The sequence below is a fragment of the Rhipicephalus sanguineus genome, chromosome 1, assembly GCF_013339695.2.
Source record: "Rhipicephalus sanguineus isolate Rsan-2018 chromosome 1, BIME_Rsan_1.4, whole genome shotgun sequence".
In the NCBI taxonomy this organism is placed as follows: domain Eukaryota; kingdom Metazoa; phylum Arthropoda; class Arachnida; order Ixodida; family Ixodidae; genus Rhipicephalus; species Rhipicephalus sanguineus.
Window position 1 is genome coordinate 254,568,291 of NC_051176.1, and position 23,644 is coordinate 254,591,934.

General features: G+C 44.6%; 1 protein-coding gene across 4 annotated transcripts in view; it reads right to left on the reverse strand.

Annotated features, from left to right (window-relative positions):
* Positions 1-23,644, reverse strand: part of LOC119378193 (uncharacterized) — a 59,981-nt gene that overhangs the window by 17,608 nt on the left and 18,729 nt on the right. For 3 of the 4 annotated variants that reach the window (XM_037647409.2, XM_037647417.2, XM_037647412.2), the window contains exons 9-12: positions 22,819-23,256; positions 19,854-20,285; positions 11,287-11,778; positions 7,014-7,094 (exon numbers count right to left, since the gene is read on the reverse strand). In XM_037647409.2, the coding sequence (XP_037503337.1) occupies positions 7,014-7,094; positions 11,287-11,778; positions 19,854-20,285; positions 22,819-23,256 (1,443 nt within the window). The remainder of the gene's footprint in view (positions 1-7,013; positions 7,095-11,286; positions 11,779-19,853; positions 20,286-22,818; positions 23,257-23,644) is intronic. The other variant, XM_037647421.2, reaches the window with a different exon arrangement.

Genomic DNA, 23,644 nt, shown 5'->3' on the forward strand with positions numbered 1-23,644 from the left:
TGTACAAATATGTAGTTAGTGATTAGGTTAGAATAACACTGCATGATATGTGACACAGGAAACCAGCTGGAGATAGTTTTCAAAACTTAATTAGAGCGCAACCACACGACACATTCACACATCCCCACACCCACACACCCAGACATCAACCACGCACAGCGCTCACTTCCAACTCATGATCTACCAATGATCTACCAACTAGCCCAACAACAAGTTCTTTTAGAGCTGGAGATAGAATAACAGTTGATTTAATCAAAGTTGAAGGACATAATGCCTGTACTTGAAAAGCTTGCAATCTTTTTATATGCACTGCCTCACGAGTTCAAGTCTACCAGAGGGTTTGAAGAGTGCAAACATTGTACTAATCCATAAGAATTTATTATTTTGTAAAATATTTGCCAAATCAATTTTCAAAAGAATCAATGCGACAGTTGAGTATAATCAGCCAAGAGCTATTCAGGCATGGGGTATTCTACAATCACACCCATATCAATAATAAAGCAATTTAATTAAAAAGTCTGCAGATCATAACTAACCCCCTCTAAATTGTTTTCATATATTACGAAAAAGCGTTTGGCTTGGTAGCAATAGCAGGAGTCGCCGAGGCATTGTATAATCAATGAACACAACAAGTATAGATGATTATCTTAGCAATACGTATAAAGGCTATATACAGGGTTTGTACAGGCTTAAAAGGAGTAATTAAACTACATATTAAAGGACTCTCAAGGCCCAGTCACAGGTTTTTCAGGGACCAAGGAATGGCTTCCAAGCTAGGATTTCATAAAACTATAACAACATTGTAAAATTCTGAAGTTTTATTGCACTTACAATATATATTCTTATAATACTGTAGAAATGTCCAGCCTTTATCACATCTAAAGTAATTCACAACATGCAACAAAACTTGGAGGATGCCTGAGCTTCGCTTTCAAGAGTAGAACGCGATAGCCTAATTGGATTGTCTTCGTATTGCCTTCTCAATCGCTAGCCTGGCTTTGCTTCTTGGTGGAGACCTAAACCAGCCTAAACCGTGCCGCAAAGAAAGCCAAAGTGCGGACACCCTCCGGCTCCAATATCCACGCATGCAGCGCGACCGACAAAACACGGCCACATGGCGGGGCGACGCTGTTTAAAAAGCGCGCCCCCTTTGCGCTCTCTCGCAGGTGGTAGTCAACCCGCTGAAGAACATCCAAGATGTGCGTACCACCAATGCTAAATGGTGTATATAAATAGCTCGCCGTTAGTATGCTAGAGGATGTACATGTGGTGGCCAAGCGGATAAACGCATCGCGCCACAGAGCGAGGGGTCACAGGTTCGAATCCCCGGTCCCACTCGAACCGAATATTTTTTATTATTTCTTTATTTTCATCTACCTTGAATTTTCGCTCACGAACGACGCTGATTTTTTGCTCACAATCAATGAGGCCGCTGCCGACACCGATACTGAAAGTCCTGCGAAACGAGCTCTTTAACGCTATCATGTTAAAATGTTCACAACAGCTAATGAGACTTCTCTAGTATCAGCTGGGCCACACTTCGTTAAAGTTAGAAACTTCATGTGCTGCTCACTTGACAGGGAAAAAAATCATGAGGCCTGCACAGAACATGCAGCACAGTCGCAGGGAAAGCTGGAAGAGTGGCCTTTCCAGGGCCCGTTGTAGACTCTCTTGGGGCAACTAATTCAAGTACACATGCAAGGTACCCACTACGCAATAAACCACTGTAACTTCCATGAAGTAGGGAAGCACCCACTATGCTATTATTCGTCATTCTGTGGATAAGCGAGGTACCTGCTACACATCTGTAAGTCATATGTGCACTTTGTTTGTGCTGTGGCTGATGACAAAGAATTATGGCTGAGCTTTTATAATGGGTTGGAAGCATTCAACGACCCATTTGTGCAATTCACATTGTGCAACGCCTGGTTGTTACTTTACTCTTCTAAGACGCTACAGTACATAAGTTAACACGATTCCTTGCCTGACATGACACCTGTATAGGGTATTTTTGGGAAGGAGTTTCAAGCACCAGCGTGGCTCTGTGGTAGAATACTCGACTGCCACGCAGAGGACCCGGGTTCAAATCCCATTCGTTCTAGAAATTTTTTCGTAATTTTTTTTTTCTCGCGATAGCAGTTACGGACACCAGCGGCCGCGGCGGCCTATAACTACGGCACCAAAATCAGCTCTTGTTGTGATTTTGTAATCTCATAACACCTTTTGCTGTAATATATAAGGGCTTCAAACATCATCACTGTCACTAGAGCCATGGCCGAGAGCACAGAGTGGCTGCTTATCAATGGCTAGGTAAGCGGTGGGTGGAAGCAAAGAATAAACCACGAAAGTTTTGGCGTTTGGTCATGCCTATTACTGAGTCTGCATCTTCATTTACTATCAAAGGTGAAAGTATAAATGATCCCATGCGCATATCTAACGCATTCAACGAATACTTTCATTCTGTCTACGCGTCTGATTGTCAAGCGCATCCGGTTTTTGATAATGATTCAGATCATTCCATTCAAGACATTACAATTAGTGCTAGCGGTGTTCTTAATTTGATTTTAAAACTAGACACCAAAAAAGCTAGTGGCTCAGATGATGTTCCGAACTCTTTTTTACTGCGTTATTCTCAATGGACCTCTCGTTACCTTGTTATTATATTTAAGAAATCTTTAGAAACTAGTACCGTTCCTTCATCTTGGAAGCTTGCAAGAGTAATACCTTTGTATAAATCAGGTAGCAAGTCCGACATAACTAATTATAGACCCATTTCTTTAACTCCCTATTCATGCAAAATGCTAGAGCATATAATCTACAAGCACATAATGGATTTTCTCGAGTCAAACCATATTTTAACTAATGCACAGCATGGCTTCAGAAGTGGTTTCAGCACCGTCACGCAATTGACCGAATTCACCCACGACATTGCGTATCATTTAGACCAGGGCAATCAAATCGATGCACTTTTTATCGACTTCTCCAAAGCCTTTGATACGGTACTACATCCTCATCTTCTGCATAAATTGCACATCATCCTAAAAAATTCACGTTTAGTCGATTGGATTGCTAGCTTCCTTCATAATCGCTCTCAGTACGTCGACTTCAGTTCCACAAGGTCATCAGTTCTAGAGGTAGCTTCTGGGGTTCCACAAGGGTCCGTCCTGGGCCCTTTATTATTTTTAATTTATATAAATGACCTTCCAGAACATGTATCCTCGAACATTCGCCTTTACGCCGATGATTGTGCTTTATATGACGTGATTGTTTCCACAGCTGACCAAAGGCGTCTGAGCGATTCCTTTAACTCGTTTTGTGTTTGGTGTGAGAAATGGAAAATGAACATTAATTTCAAAAAGACCGTTGTTTTGTCCTTCACAAAAAAAGTAATGCCGGTTATTGCAACATACTCTTTCAATGGTTCCCCTTTAATCAGAGTTATGCAGTACAAGTATCTTGGTGTCACATTTACTCATGATCTCTCATGGTCTACTCACATTGCCCTAACATGTTCTAAAGCCCTAAAAAAATTAGGATATTTACGTCGAACAATGCAGAATGCCCCAAAAGATATTAAACTTTTAATGTATAAATCTCTTGTTCGCCCTATCATCGATTATGCCTCCACGGTCTGGTCACCTTATCGACAATGCGACATAATCAGACTGGAAGCGGTTCAAAAGAAAGCTGCGCGTTTCATTTTTCGCAGGTACGACCGCTATTTCTCACCCTCATCAGCCCTACATGAGCTAAAGCTAGAACCTCTTTCGGTACGTCGTGATGTGGAATCATTAAAATTTTTGCACAACATAATCAATAATTCATATCGCATTTCAAACACAGCTTTTTTGTCCTTTGCCAAGCCTTCCTCTACGCGTAACTTCCATAAACTTAATCTTTCTACCTTATTTGCGCGCACTGACACATTTAAGTATAGTTTCTTTCCCCGCACTATAGAATTATGGAATTCCATACCTGGCCACATTCGTTCACTCCCCCTGAATGATTATGTTTCTATTCTTGTTGAAAGTCATTATGTATAACAAAAGTGTAATTCCTTAATTGTTGCAAATTGTTCTTGTTGTTACTTTTCGTGTATCTTTTGTTTGCTGCGACCTTTTCTGCACTGTATAATCCCACTCCTGCAATAGCCCTTTCACAGGGCTGCAGTATGTAAAAATAAATAAATAAATAAATAACAGCCCCCACCGGTGGCATCTGTCGCCCAGGTTGACGCCATCGCTTCATCTTGAAAAGCGAGCTTGAGGCCAACAAACCTTACCCACTGTTAGAGGTGCTAATGCTTGGTTGACGATGATAGTAAGAGCGGCCGACATTTCTAGAATTTTTTTTTTCTCACTTAATTTTTTCTTATTTCATGCGATAGTGGTTACGGACATCAGCAGCGTTGGCGGTGGACAACTACCCCACTGCCGTTGTGATCTGATAACAGCTTTCGCTGTAAAAAGCATAGACGCAGGAGACCGACTGAAGTTGTAAGAAAATAAGGAGAGAGAGAAAGCAAGACAAGGCAGACTGACGGGTGGGGAGTGAACAACGATTTCACAAGGCACAAAAAAGGCAGTGCAAACACCAGAAGGGAGCCAGCACCAAAGCTCCAGCATGAGTCTCTTGCTTTATTAACCGTATTTCTTTTTCCTGAGCAAGCGCTGCAATACAGAGCGCGTGAACACTTGTGCCGGCATATTGCTTATGAAAGTTTGCCGGATTGATGTTTATATACCACAGAAGGCAGTTCCCATTGTGGGCTTTAGACTGCACTGCTCCTAAAATTCAAGTGTTTTCAAAGATAGAAAAAAAGAAAAGTTCAACACTATCAAGTAATTTTCAAATTTAAGGATTTTCAACGATTTCAAAGGCCTGTATGCACCCTGTTAACGTAGTCACCTTAATTCTCCACAAGAAAAGCAGAAAAATACCATTCAAGAAAGGGGTCAGGCAAGAAGATAAAACTCTGCAATACTATTCATGGTATGCTTAGAAAAAGTATTTAAGCTATTAGACTAGAATAGGCTATGAGAGAGGATCAATGGCAAATATCTTGGCAACCTACAGTTTGCAGATGACATAGTGCTTTTCAGCAATGCTGGGGATAAACTGCAACAAATGATTGCAGAACTTAGCTGAGGAAGTGTAACCATGGATTGAAGATAAATGTGCCAAAGACAAAGGTGGTGTTCCATATCCTGGCAAGAGAACAGGAATCCACAATTGGCACTCAGCCTCTAGAATTTGCGCAACGGTATGTTTATCTAGGTCCATTGGACAGAGGGAACTCTCATCATGAAAACAATGTTCATACAAGAATAAAAATGGCTTGGAGCACATGTGGCAGACATTACGAAATTATGACTGACAGTTTAATGCTATCTTTGAAAAGGAATGTGAACAGTTGTGTTCTATCAGTACTAACATATGGGGCAGAGTTGGAGATTAACAAAGAAACCCAACAAGGAGGTAAGAATTGAGCAACAAGTGGTGGAAATAAAAATGTTTGATGTAACATTAAGAGGCAGGAAGACAAAAGTACAGACTGGAAAGCAACGAGGGTAGACAACATTCTAGTTGGTAATAAGAGGAAAGAAAGGCCTAGATGCCTCATAAAATGCAAAAATTGACCGTTGGCGTCAACATGAGTGGTGCAAAAAATCATCATCACATGATGATGTCACATTATGACGTCATCATGATGTCACAGATCACCAAAATTTGTGACGGTCATCACGACGTCAATATAAAATCACATGATGATGTCATCACAAGACATCATCACTTGGTCAAAGGCAGGCCAATAACGGAGGCAGTGCAAAACCAGGTGACATGCAGAAAGCTTGCAATGCCTCCGATCCTGGAGGATGTGCAAAACCACGTTAGGTGCCGAAAGGTTTAAGGCTCGTAGGTGGGGGAGGATCAGTACAACTGGGAAGAAAAAGAAGATGGCGTTTGCCTTCGAGTAATCCTAGGTGAATAGATAAGGGACCCCTGTAAATTTTTAATGGGCTATTAGACAGTGATGGAAGTGGACAAAGATGTTTTGGAGCAGCTCTGGAAGCACTAAGCTTGCTACTTTGGAGCATACTTGGAGCAGGAATTGTCCATTTTGGATCAGAATACATTCAAGGGCAGTTCCATAAACATCCGCATGAGCGAATTATAGGCATGTTAAGAAAGGTTGCTTGTTGTTTAGTTGACCATGCAGAATACCATAAAGTCACATGCTGGCAACGTTCTAACCAAATATAACAAAAAATCTTTAAAAAGAATTCAGAGCTCAACAAGAAATGGCACAACTTTCATGTTGATAGGTTCCTGGGCTTTTTATATTTATTTGTTGTAGCACACAAGTAACTAATATTTTAACTGAATTAGTGAACTTTCATAATGTACTTAATGATTACGGCGGCAATGCAAAGGCTGCAAAGGACAGTGAGAAATAACGGGTGGCAGTACTTAATGCAACCTAAAACTTGTGTTGTCTTTCCTTCCGACCAAAATACAATAACAAGAATGCTTGTGAAATAAATAAAAATATGACTCGGCAATGTATGCCCATGCCAATGATATGAACTCCATCCACGTCACTGACACGGTCTCATACGCAAACCTCGTCATCTAGCACACTGTGTATCTTTCGCATGTGCAAACCAATACGCGGTCTTGTAAAGGTTTAGAAATCGAACAGTTCGAAATTGGTTAGAATCGTGCTTTCGCCAAAGTAAGCAAGATTCTGACTAATCACGTGGGGGCAGGAAAACTGTTCACTTACAAACTTCTGAAAGAGCATTTCTGACTGTTTAATACTGCACTTCAGGATAAGGACAGAAGATCATGTTGAAAGCAGAAGATACATCATTTTTCCCCCTTTCTCTCATACGATGCTGGAAATGCATCAAAACACAAGCATGCTGTCATTGTGCACACATTTCTGTTCTGTCTCAATGTGACACACTATCATCAACCAGCATTCACCAGCATTGAAAGAAAAGACATACCTCTTGTATTGCCAATGCCAGGCGATCCTTTAGAGAGCAGAGCTCTTGGTCCCTCGTTTCGTTTCCACTTGGGAGACATGTCTGAAAATTAAAGCAAAAGTGACTTGCACAATGCTCAACGTAAAAACTTTAAGCATGGCTTTCAGGACTACTGCTGGGAGTCTGTGTGCTCAATCTCAGCACAAGTACACAACAGCACAGACCATATTATTCCAACAGTAGAATCCAAGATTTCAGCAGTCGTGACCCTGCAATCATACAAAGGACAACAAGGCATGGAAAAGCGTACCTTCATGTTTCTTTGCCCAATATATTGCGATTTTTTGGCGCAGCCTCAAACAAAGTGTACAAGCAGCAGATTTGTGCAGTAGAGGCTGCAACACCCTTTCAATAAAAGGCAAATTGAGTAAGAGTGATGCTGACACAATCAAAAGATGTATAAAAATAGCCACAAATTCAGCATATTAACAAAAACCATTTAAACATTCAAACAACTGGAAAGCACGCATGACAGGATTTTGGATTACTGCTATCATTGCAAAAAAGCCCACATGCTCATGACAGTGACCTCCTTTAATGCATTGTTTTTATTTTTTTTGTCTAGCTCTTGTTCTAACGCTGGAGTAACTTTACCTAGAGTAGCTTTAAATGAACAGCTTTTCATGCATTTTCACAACATTGTTGATGAACCGTACTAAAATAAAACACATTACAACATGTAGCTGGGGAAAGTACATTTTTTGCATATTCATGTTCTCAATGTGATTTCATTATTTCATAAATTATAATTATACTTTTTTTTTATGTATCACTTGGTAAATAAAAACTTTAAATTCACAGAACAGTTACAAGTATGTTTAAGCATTAGACGTGGTGTATACTAGCTGCTCTAGCTCCCAATGTCAAGCTTGCTGAATCACTTGGGGGTCTGTAGATCCTGGTTCCTTCGTCACTGCCACACAAAGAAAAGTAACTTCTGATCATAAAAATAGCTGTTGTATGCCGCTGTAGTCCGAAATCGAAGTGGTTTCTCTGTTGAAATAAAATTACAATAACGTTGCCTTCAGCGTTGCCACTTGCACAACGGTATTGGTGCATTCCACAGTACCAAATGAAGCAATTAAAATGGCATGCTTAATTTGTGTCACAGGGACCCTTTAAATAACTCATTATTTGTTTACCAATTCTTTTATTATCAGCTGAAGACCAAAAGTATGATTGCAGAGTTGTTGAGCACCTTCAGCCCACTGATTGAATTGTTTTTTGAACAATTGTTTTGAACTTTATTGCAGTGCTCTCAACCGTGCTTCAAGCAAAACAACCATATGCGCGGACTGTCAACCAATCGCTTATCAAGGATGATGGCACTTCCTTGCCGTGTGCCGCCGTCAGAAATGTCAACGAGCTGTGAAACCGGTGCCTAGAGCCGTGGCCACTCATTTCACCACAGTCCCCGTGCACAGTTGCTTTCTTCAAAGCATGGTTGAGAGCGCTGCAATGCAGTAGTGCATGAGCACAGTCACGTTGTTTTATTTCATATTTCGTGGACTTTCAAAGAACGCTGGACAAAAATCACCAAGCAGCATGTACGCTGCCACAAAAAATTGGATGGGTCATTTTGAAATGCCCTCTACAACGTAACGAAATGTGCCTGGCCTAGAGCACTGCACGGGCCGGGCCGGGCCGGGCCGTCCGAAGCGGTTTCCGGCGGGCCCTGGCTTGAAGCCACGGGCCTGGGCCGGGCCCTGGCTTGAAGCCGCGGGCCTGGGCCGGGCCCGGGCTTGAGGCTGTGGGACAGGCCGGACTCGGACCCGCTCATTAAAAAAGCGTAAGTCGGGCCTTCGAGCACACGCGAACGTTATGCATTGCATGGTCTAAGGTATACTGTGCCAAGCTGAAGTGACACGTGCAAAGAGCTGGCTCTTAGTAAAGCTTAGCAATAAAAATAGAAAAACAGCTGAAGTGCTATTTTTTTTCACCAGTATAGATATAGATTGGCACTGTATATTTTCACTAACGTTTTGTCTGCGGGACCAGACTTTGTCAAAGTAACAAGTACATCGTGGTGGGTTTCCTTATAAACACGCCATATTATATATATATATATATATATATATTAACAGCACTAACAATGGGCCAGATCACGGTTGTTCCCATGGGAGGAATAAAGATTTCGGTCTTTTATTCGAGGTTGACCCATACGGTACATTTCATTTATATTCCTTGGTATTATGTGCCAAAACCACGATATGATTACGAGGCATGCCGTAGTGGCACCGGATCAATTTCGACCACCTCGAGTTCTCTAAGGTGCACCTAAAGATAAGTATATACATGGGTGTTCTTGCATTTCGCCCCCATCAAATTGCGGCCGCCGTGGCCGCAGGAATCGCACCCGCGTCCTAGGACTTAACAGCGAAGCAGCTTAACCGCTGAGCTACCACCACGGACAAAGCAACATTTCGATGCATGTACACACCGGATTTTCCGTCCGATCGCCCGCTACAAAGCGCACGGCATCATTAATAATCATCATCAACAACTAATATCCTCTAGCAGGCCCGGGTCGGGCCTGGTCATGAACAAGCGCCTTGGACTAGTTTAGTAATGAACGCCCGGGCCCGGGCCGGGCTCGGGCTGGGTACAGTCAAGTACGCCCGGGTTGGGGTGGGGCTGGGTTCGGTCATGTACGCCCGGGTCCGGGCCGGGCCCGCGCTCGGTACCACGGGCCCGGGCTGGGCTCAGGCTTCATAAAGCGGGCCCGGGCCGTAAAATTCGGCGCGTGCAGTGCTCTAGCCTGGCCCTAAAATGAATATTAAAAATTTTGCACGATTAACTTTAGTTAATCAACAATGTACCACAATATTAAAAATACTTTAACGAGAGTCACGTGATGGCGAGCCACATGTCGTTGCTTTCATTAAATTGCGTTTACGCACTTTTTTTTTAGAAACCTTACCTAATTTATTGATTTCTCAGTTCTTATGTGAAATGCCCGGTATATAGTGAACAAGGTGAAATAATGTGAATCTTGCTTTATTTTTGGTTAAAGACAAACAAACGAGGCAGGGGGAGCTTATTTCCACTTGTTTTGTGCAGCACCAGCTCACCAAGATTCTAATGGTTTTGATAGCATCATCTCCGCCCCAGTTAATTTTGGCATAAGTTTAGGAATTGGAAGTTTTGCTTTCGTATTCTGTTCCAGTAATCAACCTGTTACCATGAAATTAATGAAAATAGCTATACCTATGAAGCACTACCACATACATAAATTTAAAGGGCCCTGACACCGAATTTGGAAACTTGAGATGCTTGTGTTGTTTGACAGTCCTGCATGCGGCGGGGGTGGGGCACTTCTGACTTCTGACCGATTACAACTAACAAACGTTGCCTTTAAGATATTTTATTTTGTTTTAAAGTAAGCGTGAGTGCTCATCTGAGTTTTCAGCACCTCACGACATCACCACTAGTATGACGTAGAAAGAGACCCTTGTGACGTTCCACAAAAAAGCGAGTATTCTCGACGTCGCACAACATTAACGGGGCACAGACGAAACCATGACTGGCACCCAACGAGGGCTATTGTTCCTCGCCCCTCTCACTCTGTTGTCGGGCTGCTCTCAAGGTGGTTTTGGCTGCTTACGCCAGGAATGCTTTTCTTTTTCCTGAGGGGGACACACTCAAAGCACCCACATCGTTTAATTCTTCACTGCGTGAGTCCCCCGATTTGAAAATTGCACGTTCAGCGTCACCGAAGCTTGAGCGCATGTGGTCTCAGGCGCTCCCCCACTGTGGGGCCCTAGTTTCTTATGATTTTAGGCAGGCATTTTGAAGTGACACTAAAACTGGTCACAATTAATGACGCTAGCATTAATGATACGATAAGTTAGAGCATTTACGATTCAATTTGGGCATTACCAGACACAAGGCTACAAATCACAGAAAAAAAGCCAAAACCAAAATTTCACTGTCAGGGGTCCTTTAAACTGATTTAGTCTACCTAAAAGTCCTTTCCCAACTCACCAGCTGAAGATGCAAGATAGCTAGAAACTGCATAATATCTGCAATCGGTGAATACTGTTGCCATGTCAAAAACAGGTGCGAGAAGCACTAATCAATAAGAACCGTAGCGAATATGGTCTTTTAATAGTGTGTGCTACAGACTGCTTCTTCGTAGTGCCTTTTTTTAAAATGCAGATCTATGCTACCATCCTAACTACAGTATAGATGTAGCAGTATTAACATTCATTATTGGAGGAAAACGTGCACTTACCTCCCACTCGACATCTGTCTGCGTGCTCATCATCGCCGTGGATTTCTTTTCATCTCCTGTTAGCAGCAACATAGTAGCTGATGACTCATTCTGCTCATTCTTCATCAAGGAGCTTGACAAGTCGACCTGAGTACCGATTTCTTTTAAAGTTGGAGGAGTTGCAAAGGTTTGTGTGCCAACATCAGCACAGTGTTGAGCTACAGTGGCAGCACCACTGTACGTCTGGGCGCTAACTTCAGCATAAGCTTTCATTGCAGCACTGTCCCTTTTCACAGGAGAAGCACCCAAGTGCTTATAATGGGAGTTCAACTTAGGAACGGACAGTTTTTTCGCCGAGTCAAACACAAGACGTCTCCGTACATTTCTTGATTTTACTTTACATGTGGAGGAGCGCAGAAAGCTCTTGACGGACTTTGGGGCGTCTTGGATGGCCACACTTTCATCCCACACTGTGAACATTGCTGGCACACTCTCACTGAGGTTGATCGGGCACTGAGAAAAAGAACATACAAATACAAAAAGCAATGTAATGGCTACCAAAAGAAAACAGCTACTGCAATAAAGGTTTCTTAGGCAGTACAATGGTAAAAGGCTATAATACTGAGGTAACAGCACAATACGGCATTACCACATCAAGCGATACAAAGAAGTGATGTATCATCAGCTGAGCAGAGAAACTAACCACATGCTGCAGTGATAAACAAGAAGAGTTCTAAGCAAAATTAATTGTAAAGACATTAGTAGAAGCACGCAGAGATGTGCAGTTTTTTAGCTTTACAGAGAACTCTAGGCCAGGGGTTCTTACACTTACTGGTCCTCGGGAAACCTAACAGCTTGTCCACACTTTTGCAGAACCTCTCCCCCTTCCTACCAACGTGCTTTACTTGGTATACAAAGAATGAATGGGGGAAGCGATTGACATTCTTGCTTTGAAGTATGCCTAACCAAACATCACCATTGCCACACAGGCATGCTATGCTTAATCTTAAAGGGCACTTCTCTTGATACGAAACTTGCAATAACACATAAGGGAGACGGGCTATTTCTTTTTCCCCCTGCTCACTCTGCATTGTGAAGCACACACCCCTACTGTATTTAGTACTGCTTTAGGCATCACGCACTGTATACGGTGTGTTCACACAAGCAAAGTGTTGAATGATGCGTTTGATCTAATAAGCGTTTCTCCAAAAAAAAACTTATAATGTGGTGAAAAAAAGCTAATCATCGTGCAGTGAAGCATAGTGCCTGTGGCCGTGTCTTATTAGAAAGACTGCCATCGTGCTGCAAGAGCATGAAAGACCTTCCAGTCTGATATGCAAGTTCCTTAAGAAGACGTGGATGAAAAGCGAGTACTAACATGTAATGCATTCAATGTGGCCGTAGACTTTCAGACATGTTTTGTACTTCTATTCACTGATATATTGAATTATTACACAATCCCCTAGTAGGTCTTACTCTGGGTCAGAGTTGTACGTAATGCATTACAAGTAATTGATTACTTGTAAACAATAACACTTTCTTGTAATTTTCTAATATAATTGATTACTTTATAGAAACTGTAACATTCCCGGTAATTCAATTACATGTTCTTGTAATTGATTACCGGTAATCAATTACCCCTTTTTTTCCAAAGTCAAGTTGCAACCAGTCTTTTACGGCAGTCCTCGGCCCGAAAAATATGCGACCGCACCATAGGGACGCCCCTATCCTGTTAGATGGGGGTCCCTATGGGGCCTATTTTTTCACCTTTTCCTTGGCCTTATCTGCAATGCCTTACCCAAGTGCCAGCAGCAGCAAAGCGCGACGCTTCATAGAGGATATGCATACTAGCATCGAAGCACTGTGCAACTGCGACCTGGTGCGCAAGGTGTTCCTGCGTTATAATACCGCCCTTCCCTACAGCGCATGCGTTGAGAGAGTGTTCAGTGTAGCAGCTGACCTCTTAACGAGGAAACGTGGAAGAATTGGCGACGACAACTTTGAAAAACAACTCCTGTCGAAAGTTAACGTGTAACAATATATCACAGAAGCCACAGTAAGCCTCCTAGCCTTCACGCAAGCCTCCAGCCTTCTCTCTACCGTGCAAGTCACAGTAGTTTGTTGTAGTTTGAGTAAACTTGTGTCGTGTTACAGCAAGAATATTTTGAAAAGTAATCTATTACATTTCTGTAATTGCTCAGCTACATTTCTGGGGCTGTAATTGACCATTGTAATCAATTACATTTTTAAAGAAGTAATTGTAATCAGTTATTTTTAGTAACGTGTACAAGTCTGCTCTCGGTTCAACTGTATATAGCACGCATATTTTTTGTGTGGTAGTGCACATCCAGAAGACAACCATTTACAATGCCTGAAAGTAAGAACTTGCACCCAGAACCTTAGCGACTGCTTACATTCACCATTGTAGTGAATGAAGGGAATTTCTGAAAGAAATTTAGGCGTTTGTGAATTTTGAGATGTTTGTGCGGAATTGTGAGGGTGAAGACGACGGTGACATGAAGGCGAGCCAGGGACAGGTGGCACGCGCAGCGGCGGCACAAGAGAAAAGAAGACGAAAAAGAAGAGGCGGGTGTGGAACGCGCAGAGGGCTGAGCGAAGCAAGCCGAAGGACACGCCGGACCAGGGCGCTGTCCGAGAAGTTTGTCGTGGCCGTGCTCAGCGAGGACTGGTGCTTGCCTGGTGTTGCGGGCGTTGGCGGTGGCTCCAGCGAGGACGTGCCGGACCAGGGCGCTGTCCGGGGAGCTCCTCCTGCCTGTTCTCGGTGAGACCTAGGGAGCCGAGCTACCTGCCTGAGGCTACCGGTACAGGGCGCGGCTCCTGCTGTGTCGGCGGGCAGGCGTCATGAGTTCCTGAACACCGTCGCCACCTGGGACGGCGCAAGGCCGTGATCAAACGGGAGGCCTTCCGGAGGCCTTATCTTCCTGCTATAAGGCACATGGGACGTGTCACCTGCGTGCCTGGGCTCGCCTTCAACGACACTCGTCGCCGCATGTGGACTGACCCTCGTCAAGGCAACGTCGTCTACGAGTCGTGAGACTTCGTTTTCTTGCTACCTTGATCGGACATTCCGCGGGCAGGGCTTTCAGCTTAATTTATGTGTGCTTATCTCTGTGCTTGTTCTCCGTCATCGTCCCTAGAATCCCTTGTCCCCATAAATGTTTATTGAAACTCATTCGTGAGTATTCTCTTGTCGCCCGTCCCGTTGAGCCACGCACTCGCAAACGTGACGAACCACCACTCGGTCCTTACAATTTTCTGGCGTCCGCGAGACAGGACCAAGCTCTTCCGTACACCTTAGAGCCTTACGTTGCTTGTGTGTGGTGGGCGGCAATGGACGAAAAGAGAACGCTCGTTGAGTTAGGGAAGGAGATGGGACTCAGTGGAGAGGCCTTGCAGGCATGGGTCAGTGCAGAACAGAAGGATATGAGGGATCAGCGAGCTAAGGAGCGGGAAGAAGCGAGGGTAGCGGCGCAGGAGGAACACACGCGAGAGTTAGCGCGTATGGAGGCGGAACGGGCGCTCCTCGAAGAGCGAAGGCGTGTGTTAGAGGCAGAGCGGTTGAGTCCGAGAACCACCGTAGGTAGCGAGACAGGTGGTGGTCAGAGTTTTCGCAGCCCCCATAAGATGATCCCTCCCTATAACGAGGAGAGGGATGAACTAGATGCTTACATACAGAGGTTTGAGAGAGTAGCGTCTAGTCAAGGTTGGCCACAAGACAAGTGGGCCTTGTCTTTGAGTCTTTGTTTGACGGGCGAAGCATTAACGGCAGTAGGTCGGATGTCCGCGGAAGACGCTACCGATTACGCCAAGCTCAAGCAGACCTTGCTGCAGCGGTTCCGCTACACGGAAGAAGGGTACCGTGTAAAGTTCCGGGATGCGGAGCCTGAAAACGCTGAGACAGCACGACAGTTTGCCGGTCGTCTTCTAGGCTATTTTGACCATTGGCAAGTGTTAGCCAAGACACCGAAGACGTATGAAGCGCTGCGAGACAAGATCGTGTCGGAGCAGTTTCTAGGCAGCTGCGAGGAAAAGTTGGCGATCTTTCTGAAGGAAAGAGCGTGTCATAACCTAGATACACTGGCCACGACAGCCGATCAGTACTTGGAAGCTCAAGGCATCCTTAATCTTGCTAAAGGCAAAGAAACCAGAGAAGAGAAGGGAAAGCCGCCTGGCCATTATAAAGCAGCTGTGACGACAGAGAGCAAAGGAAAGCCTCTCTGCTTTCTTTGCAAAAAGCCGGGACATAAAGCATCCGACTGCTGGACGAGATCTAGAGCACCGAAGCCATCACCATGCTTCAAGTGCAATAAGCCTGGTCATAGCGCCGACACGTGCTCTGTTGGCTCTGGGAGACATGGTGAACCTTCATGCGCTGTTGTAAGACAGGAAGAATTGCAGGATGAGCAGGAAAAACAACGGAAGCCTGCCCAAACCAGTGCATGCAAAAGTCATGGTATGCTGGACGTTGCCCAGAGCTGTACAACGTGCTGTGGAGCGCTGGAAAAGATGCCGACGGTAATTGGTCGTCTTGAGGGAACCTTGGTGACGATCTTGCGAGACACCGGCTGCAACACGGTTGTAGTGAAACGGTCCCTCGTTCCTGACTCCAAGCTGACTGGTAATAACCGCGTTATACGCCTACTCGACCGGTCTGAAAAGAGTTTGCCGGAGGCTGAAGTATTTATTGATTCCCCGTTCTTCAGAGGAGTTGCTCGTGCCGTTTGCATGGAGAACCCTCTGTACGAGGTCATTCTTGGCAACATTGAAGGTGCTGTCCCAATGGGGGATCATGATTCCAAGCAAGCCACTTCATCGAAAGAAGCCAAGGGTACAGATACAGGGCCTAAAGTACGGAGTGAGGAAGTGACGGCCGCTGCAGGAAAGACGGGAAAACTGCAAAAATTACCTGCACCGCAAGTTGACCCCTTAAACGTCAGCCGGGAAGAACTTCGGCAATTGCAGAGCACGGATCAGACACTGGAGGCTTGTTTCCAAGCATTGGACCAAACAACAACGTCCAAGAAACGAGCTACTACCAAGTTCGTGCTGGTCCATGGCATCCTTTTCCGGCATTATCAGACTGCGGAACAGCGACACTTCGAACAACTGGTGGTTCCGAAGAAGCTACGCGCCACAGTTATGAAGATGGCACACGAGGGATTGCTCGCTGGACATCAGGGGCAAAAGAGGACCACAGACCGTGTCCTTGAGGAGTTTTATTGGCCTGGAGTGCAAGCGGATGTCAAACGCTTTGTAAAGTCATGTGGCATGTGTGAACGAACAGTGCCGAAACACCTCGTGGGTCGTGTTGATCTGGGTAATATGCCCATAATCGAAACTCCATTCCATCGAGTTGCGATTGATCTTATCGGTCCTTTTACCCCAATTTCAGAAAAAGGAAATAGATACGTTCTAACGATGATAGACCTTGCCACGCGCTACCCAGATGCGGTAGCCTTGCCGAGTATTGAAACGGAGCGAGTAGCGGAAGCGCTACTAGAAATGTTCGCTCGCGTTGGGGTCCCACGGGAAATAGTGAGCGACCGTGGCAAGTCTTTCACATCTGGCCTGATACAAGATCTGAGACGACTACTGTCATTTAGACAACTTCCCACGATGCCTTATCACAGCATGGTGAACGGGCTTGTTGAAAACGTCAATAGGACACTCAAGCAGATGATTAGGCGAATGTGTCAGGAGTGCCCTAAACAATGGGACATGTATTTGGCTCCACTACTCTTTGCTTATCGCGAGGTCCCGCAAGCGAGCCTTGGTTTTTCGCCATTTGATCTCCTTTACGGACGATTCGTGCGTGGCCCAATGTCCATACTTAAGGAATTGTGGGCAGGCGAAAACGTCGATTGGGAGATGAAGACCGCGTACAGAGATGCCATCGAGCTAAAAGAGAGGTTGCAGAACACCTGCAAGATAGCTCAAGAAGAGGTCCAGAAGGCAAAAGCTTCACAAAAGAAGCCTGATGACAGGAAGAAAAGACTTCGAGAGCTCTCTGCAGGCGATAAAGTGTTGCTGCTCCTTCCATCGGCCAAGAATAAGCTAATCCTCACGTGGAAAGGTCCCTTTACAGTCCTAGAGAAACGTAGCGAGAATTATTATCTATTAGACCTAGGTTCGCGAGTTAGCTTATTTAACGCTAACCTCCTCAAAAGATATGAGGAAAAGGAAACACAACCCCGTTACCAATAGTGCCTGTTAGAACGAAGGTGTGCTGACATTTGCTTAGGATTATCGCAGAAGAGGTGCAACATTATGTAAATTGTGTCCTTGTGTGTTGTTGGACTTGATGACTGTGGAAAAGTTGTTGTGCCGAACAACTTTCTTGAGTGGGGGGATAATTGTAGTGAATGAAGGGAATTTCTGAAAGAAATTTAGGCGTTTGTGAATTTTGAGATGTTTGTGCGGAATTGTGAGGGTGAAGACGACGGTGACATGAAGGCGAGCCAGGGACAGGTGGCACGCGCAGCGGCGGCACAAGAGAAAAGAAGACGAAAAAGAAGAGGCGGGTGTGGAACGCGCAGAGGGCTGAGCGAAGCAAGCCGAAGGACACGCCGGACCAGGGCGCTGTCCGAGAAGTTTGTCGTGGCCGTGCTCAGCGAGGACTGGTGCTTGCCTGGTGTTGCGGGCGTTGGCGGTGGCTCCAGCGAGGACGTGCCGGACCAGGGCGCTGTCCGGGGAGCTCCTCCTGCCTGTTCTCGGTGAGACCTAGGGAGCCGAGCTACCTGCCTGAGGCTACCGGTACAGGGCGCGGCTCCTGCTGTGTCGGCGGGCAGGCGTCATGAGTTCCTGAACACCGTCGCCACCTGGGACGGCGCAAGGCCGTGATCAAACGGGAGGCCTTCCGGAGGCCTTATCTTCCTGCTATAAGGCACATGGGACGTGTCACCTGCGTGCCTGGGCTCGCCTTCAACGACACTCGTCGCCGCATGTGGACTGACCCTCGTCAAGGCAACGTCGTCTACGAGTCGTGAGACTTCGTTTTCTTGCTACCTTGATCGGACATTCCGCGGGTAGGGCTTTCAGCTTAATTTATGTGTGCTTATCTCTGTGCTTGTTCTCCGTCATCGTCCCTAGAATCCCTTGTCCCCATAAATGTTTATTGAAACTCATTCGTGAGTATTCTCTTGTCGCCCGTCCCGTTGAGCCACGCACTCGCAAACGTGACGAACCACCACTCGGTCCTTACAACCATGTTAAAACATGTGGTCTTGTTCATTCTCATTTCTTCACATTTTAGCTTGGGCTGGTATAATTCCAAATTAAAGATGTCTTAGTCATACTACTGGGCGACTAAAACTTCTTGCAATTTCCACAATAGGTGTCATAGGCAATCATGCTTAGTTACAGGGATTAAAACATAAATGACCTACTCCTGAACACATGTGCTTACATGTCGTATTAGTCATGAAAAACAATATAACCTATGTGCCGTGAAACATCATCCAAAGAGAAAACAGAGTCTTAAATGGCCCTTATACAATACATACAATACATAAAGAAAAAGAGTCTTACAGTCAGCAAAAATTCAAAAATGAAAGACTGCTGGTTAAACTGCTTTAGATTCATGCACCAGCTCACAATTGTTTAATGGTATTTTTATGGCATTTTCTCCAACCTAGCTGATTTGATGCAAGTAAAAATGAAGTAGAACACATTCTGTAGGTACCACTAACTAAACTTCTGAAAGTATGAGCATTTACTGCGGTACTGTGGCTTGGTTATAAAAAAAAAGTCGCAGTTTCATCGCAAGGGTGAAAAAATGAATGCGATAGCAACAAATTATAGTGCTACACGAAGTGAGGCTGGCAGCTAAACTATTTTGTATCCGATCTCGCGTAAATACAAAACGCTGGTGTAAGAGAATACGGTCGCTCCAGGGAGCGATGCTCTCCGCATAGTCGCTTCGCAGTTGAGAGCACAGCACGTAAAAGGGTATACGAGCCACCCGCTATGATGGTTTCAAGATAGCGCGCGCGCCAGCGATCACGACCACGCCCTTAGATTCAAAGTTCAAAGTTGCTCCTCGCGCGACACTCCCCCTCTCCCCCTCGCGTCTTCGCATCTTTTAAGGCTCGTTAAAGACGGGCGGGACGTTTCGTGTCTGCTTTGACCGCAGGCCTCCCGAGCGGGGTGATGTTATCGCATGCACCCTCCAAGCGACGGAAATGGGCCGGCTCGTTTAAACTCTGCTTCGGCCGCGTTCGTCGCCTTCGCTCGCGTGCTTTTACTCGCGGTAGAGCATACAATGCGCGGGGGGACCTTATCAATTTGGACTTCATTCCAGAGGGACATGACGGCGACGGCAAAAATCCGTCGAGACTGTCCATATATTTACCATCGTAATAAAATGTTTTCAAATATGTTTTGCCATACTGATGTAATAATGCTTCATGTTTTGGCACGGAGCTACCTGTTTAAACTGCTTCGTTGTTTTCCTTTAACGTCCCAAATCAATTTGCCAGCTGAAGCTATACGATTCCCAGACAATGCACAATAACTGCAATTAGTGAATATTAAGAATCATTATGACAGTAAAATCCGCACTTTCTTACCTCAGACTTCATATTGGTGTGCGAGGACTTCCTTTGATCGTCAGTGTGTACCAACAAGGGATGGATATGTGATGAGGCCTTGTTTTGGTCAAGCTTCCTCAATGCACTTGACAGGTTCACTTGAGTACACATATCTTCAACGGTTGGAGGAACTGCAAAGGTCTGGGTACCAACTTCAGCACACGATTTCGCTGCAGCACTTTTGCTTTTGACAGGGGAAGCACCCAAGTGCTTATAACGAGCATTGTGCTTAGGAGCAGACAGTTTTTTTGCCGTGTCAAAGACTAGGCGTCGGCGTACATTTCTTGATTTTACTTTACATGTAGAGGAGCACAGAAAGCTCTTGACGGACTTTGGGGCCTCTTGGATGGCCACACTTTCATGCCACTCTGTGAACATTGCTGGGAGGCTCTCACTGAAGTTGATCGCACACTGAGAAAAAAGAAGATGCACGTACAAAAAGCAATGTAATGGCTACCAAAAGAAAACAGCCACTGCAATAAAGGTTTCTTAGGCAGTACAATGGTAAAAGGCTATAATGCTGCGGTAGCAGCACAATGTGACATTACAACATGAAGTGATACGAAGAATTTATGTATCATCAGCAGGCCAGAGAAACAAACCACAAGTTGCAGTGATGAACAAAAACAGTTCTAAAGGAAATTATTTTATAAAAACATTAGTAGAAACAGAGGTGCAGCTTTTTAGCTTTGTGGAGAACTCTAGGCCAGGGGTTCTCACACTTACTGGTCTTCAGGAAATTTAACGGCTTATCCACAGTTTTGCAGAACCTTTCCCGCTTCCTACTGACATGCTTTACTCGGCATACAAAGAATGAATGGGAGGAGGAATTGACATTCTTTCTTGACAAGCACAAGTCAACATTAGCAGCTGGTGTGCAAGCAAAATAAAACAGCGGTGGGCAGATCATGCAGTGTGCTATTGCTACGGCCTTACTCCTTAAAGTTTTGTAATTATTCTTTTTTTTGCATACAAAGTAGTGTGAAGAAAAGTTAGGCTATTGGTCTTTGAGAATCAAAAAAAAAAATTTTTAAGCTCTGAAAGCCACAATTCGCATTTATCAGCAGTGTTTATGCCATTTTTGCAACTAAAGTCCTCGTTTGTGGACACCCATTTTTACCCTTTGAAAACGAAATTTTTGCAACAATGTTTTTTTCTTTTTCACTTGTCGAACCACGTGAAATAAGATATTTCAAGCTGCATCTCTTTTTCTGCCTAAGTCTTTGTTCAGCGGTGAAGAGGCTAAACTGATGAAAAACAACGTAACCTATATGCCGCGGAATATCGTAATCTGAAGAGAAAACCTGAGCCCTAAATTACCCTTAAACAACATTTAAAGGGGTCCTACCACTTTTCCAAGTAATCATCAAATGAGCTCAGTATTGGAGCTCATTGCGTCACGAATCAATTGCCTCAAAACTTCCCGAATCCATCAAAAACAAGAGGATTTACAGGTATACGTCGCACGCTTTAAGTGCTTTCTCTCGTGCTGACAAGTGCGCTGGAAGCTACACAAGGAGGGATGGCATGGGGCAAAAGAAAGTTACATCTGTGTGCGTTATGACTAGAGGCCGAATTTCTAGGCATTAAAAAAGCTCGTTTTAGGTGCCAAAAATAGGCAGGCAAAACAAAGTGTGGGCCTCCAATATCGTAAATATAGACAAAATAAACTTTCATACAAATGCAAATAATTTCAAATGAAGACGTGCGCGACCTCTATCTACGACAGGAAAACAAAAATGTTATTGCTTAAGATGGCACAAAGGTTCCAACAGTTGAACATAGCCGTGCAATTGTGCTTTGTCCCCTATGATTCGTGGAACACAGCCTTTCCTGTGTTCTGCAAGGCAACTCAAGTGTCCACTGATGAATCAACACACTCCTGGGCCTCTTTCTTTTTGGCGTGACTGAGAAAGGTAGAGCAGGAGCAGATAGCCAGATTGCTAAAAGACCAGAAGGGAGGGATTCCTCCTATTCGCTAGGTCGAATGACGAAGAGCCAATTGTTCCCCTGCCAGTGAACCACTGGTGCAGCGATGCAGGGGTTTAACCCCCCCCCCCGTCCCCCTCAAAAAGATCTTGTTGGTTTTGCATGCGTATATAATACATGCACACATAAAAATGCACGCATGAACATACATAAAATATGGTTGAACCCCTTGACAAAAATTTCTGGCTACGCTACTGCAGTGACCACCTTTATTAAAGGTAAATTACAAACCAAACAAAAGCTGCGTGCACATCACATGTTTCGTTCTTTTTTTGCCCTTCTCTCTCCTTTCCGCAGACGGCTCTCCGCGGTTTTGCATTCACCAACCGCTCGCGCCATGTCAGTACGGCGGCGAATTCTCGCTGGCGTGTCCCACTTCACTACTGCTAGCGGTTGTTTCCCGGGGTTGGTTGAACTAGAGGACCAGGTTGAACCCGATAAGAGTTTCGAACAGTCAATGTTGCGCGGTAACATAAATAACGGTTTCGAACTGCACCTGGGAGCAAAACGTGAGGCTAAATAGTGTTCATATAAACACCAATTTTGAAAATAGGCATTTATAGGTATTTGTAAGCATTTAGGCACGAATGCCAAAAACAGGCATTTATAGACACTATAAAAACACTATGATAGCCCTTCTTAACCTCTAATTCATGCTCATATATCAGAATGGAGAGATAGGAGTGCAAGGAACAAAACAGGCATTTGCCTAAAATCCAGTCTCTAGTTATGACCTTCAGCGCGTATGTTGAAACGCGATCGCTCTTTTCCGTTGCGATTCCTGTGAACACTAGTGTGGCCACTGTGTAATGTTAGCAGATTATGGAGCACGGTGTTGGCAAGTGGCGGCACCCTATGGTAAGAAGTGCATCTGACTCGAGCGCCGCTCGTGATGTGGGTTGGTTATTGGCCAATAGCGTGCTGTTTTTTTGCTGCAAAATGTGCACTTTCTTACCTCCGACTCTACATCAGCCAGTGAGGACTTCCTTTGATTGTCAGTGTACAGCGACAAAGGATGGATATGTGATGAGGCCTTGTTTTGGTCATGCTCCCTCCATAGACTTGACAGATTCACCTGGGTACTCATGTCTCCAACAATTGGAGGAGCTGCACAAGTCTGGGCACCAACTTCAGCATACGATTTCGTTGCAACACTTTTCTTTTTCACAGGGGGAGCACCCAAGTGCTTATAACGGGAGTTGGGCTTAGGAGCGGACAGTTTTTTTGCAGTGTCAAAAATAAGGCGTCGCCGTACATTTCTTGGTTTTACGTTGCACGAAGAGGAGCGCAGAAAGCTCTCAACAGACTTTGGGGCATGGGGCTCTTGGATGGCCATGCTTTCATCCAGAACAGTGAAGAGTGCTGGAAGGCTCTCACTGAACTTGGTGGGATACTGAGAAAAAAAAAGATACCCATATAAAAACAATGTAATGGCTACCAAAAGAAAACAGCTACTGCAATAAAGGTTTCATAGGTAGTACAATGGTAGAAGGTTATAACAATGAGGTAGCAGCACAATGTGGCATTACCACATCAAGTCATATGGAGAATTCAGGCATCATAAGCAAAGCAGAGAAACTAACCGCGAGCTGCCGTGATAAACAAAAAAGTTCTAAGGAAAATTATAATTGTAAAAACATTACCACAATCTGAGATGTGCAGTTCTTAGCAAAGACTTACTGGCTTTGAGGAACCCCAACAGTTTTTCCAGGCTGTTGTAAAACCCCTCCCCTCTTCCTACTGATGTGCTTTTCTTGGCATACAAAGATAAAAGAGAGGAG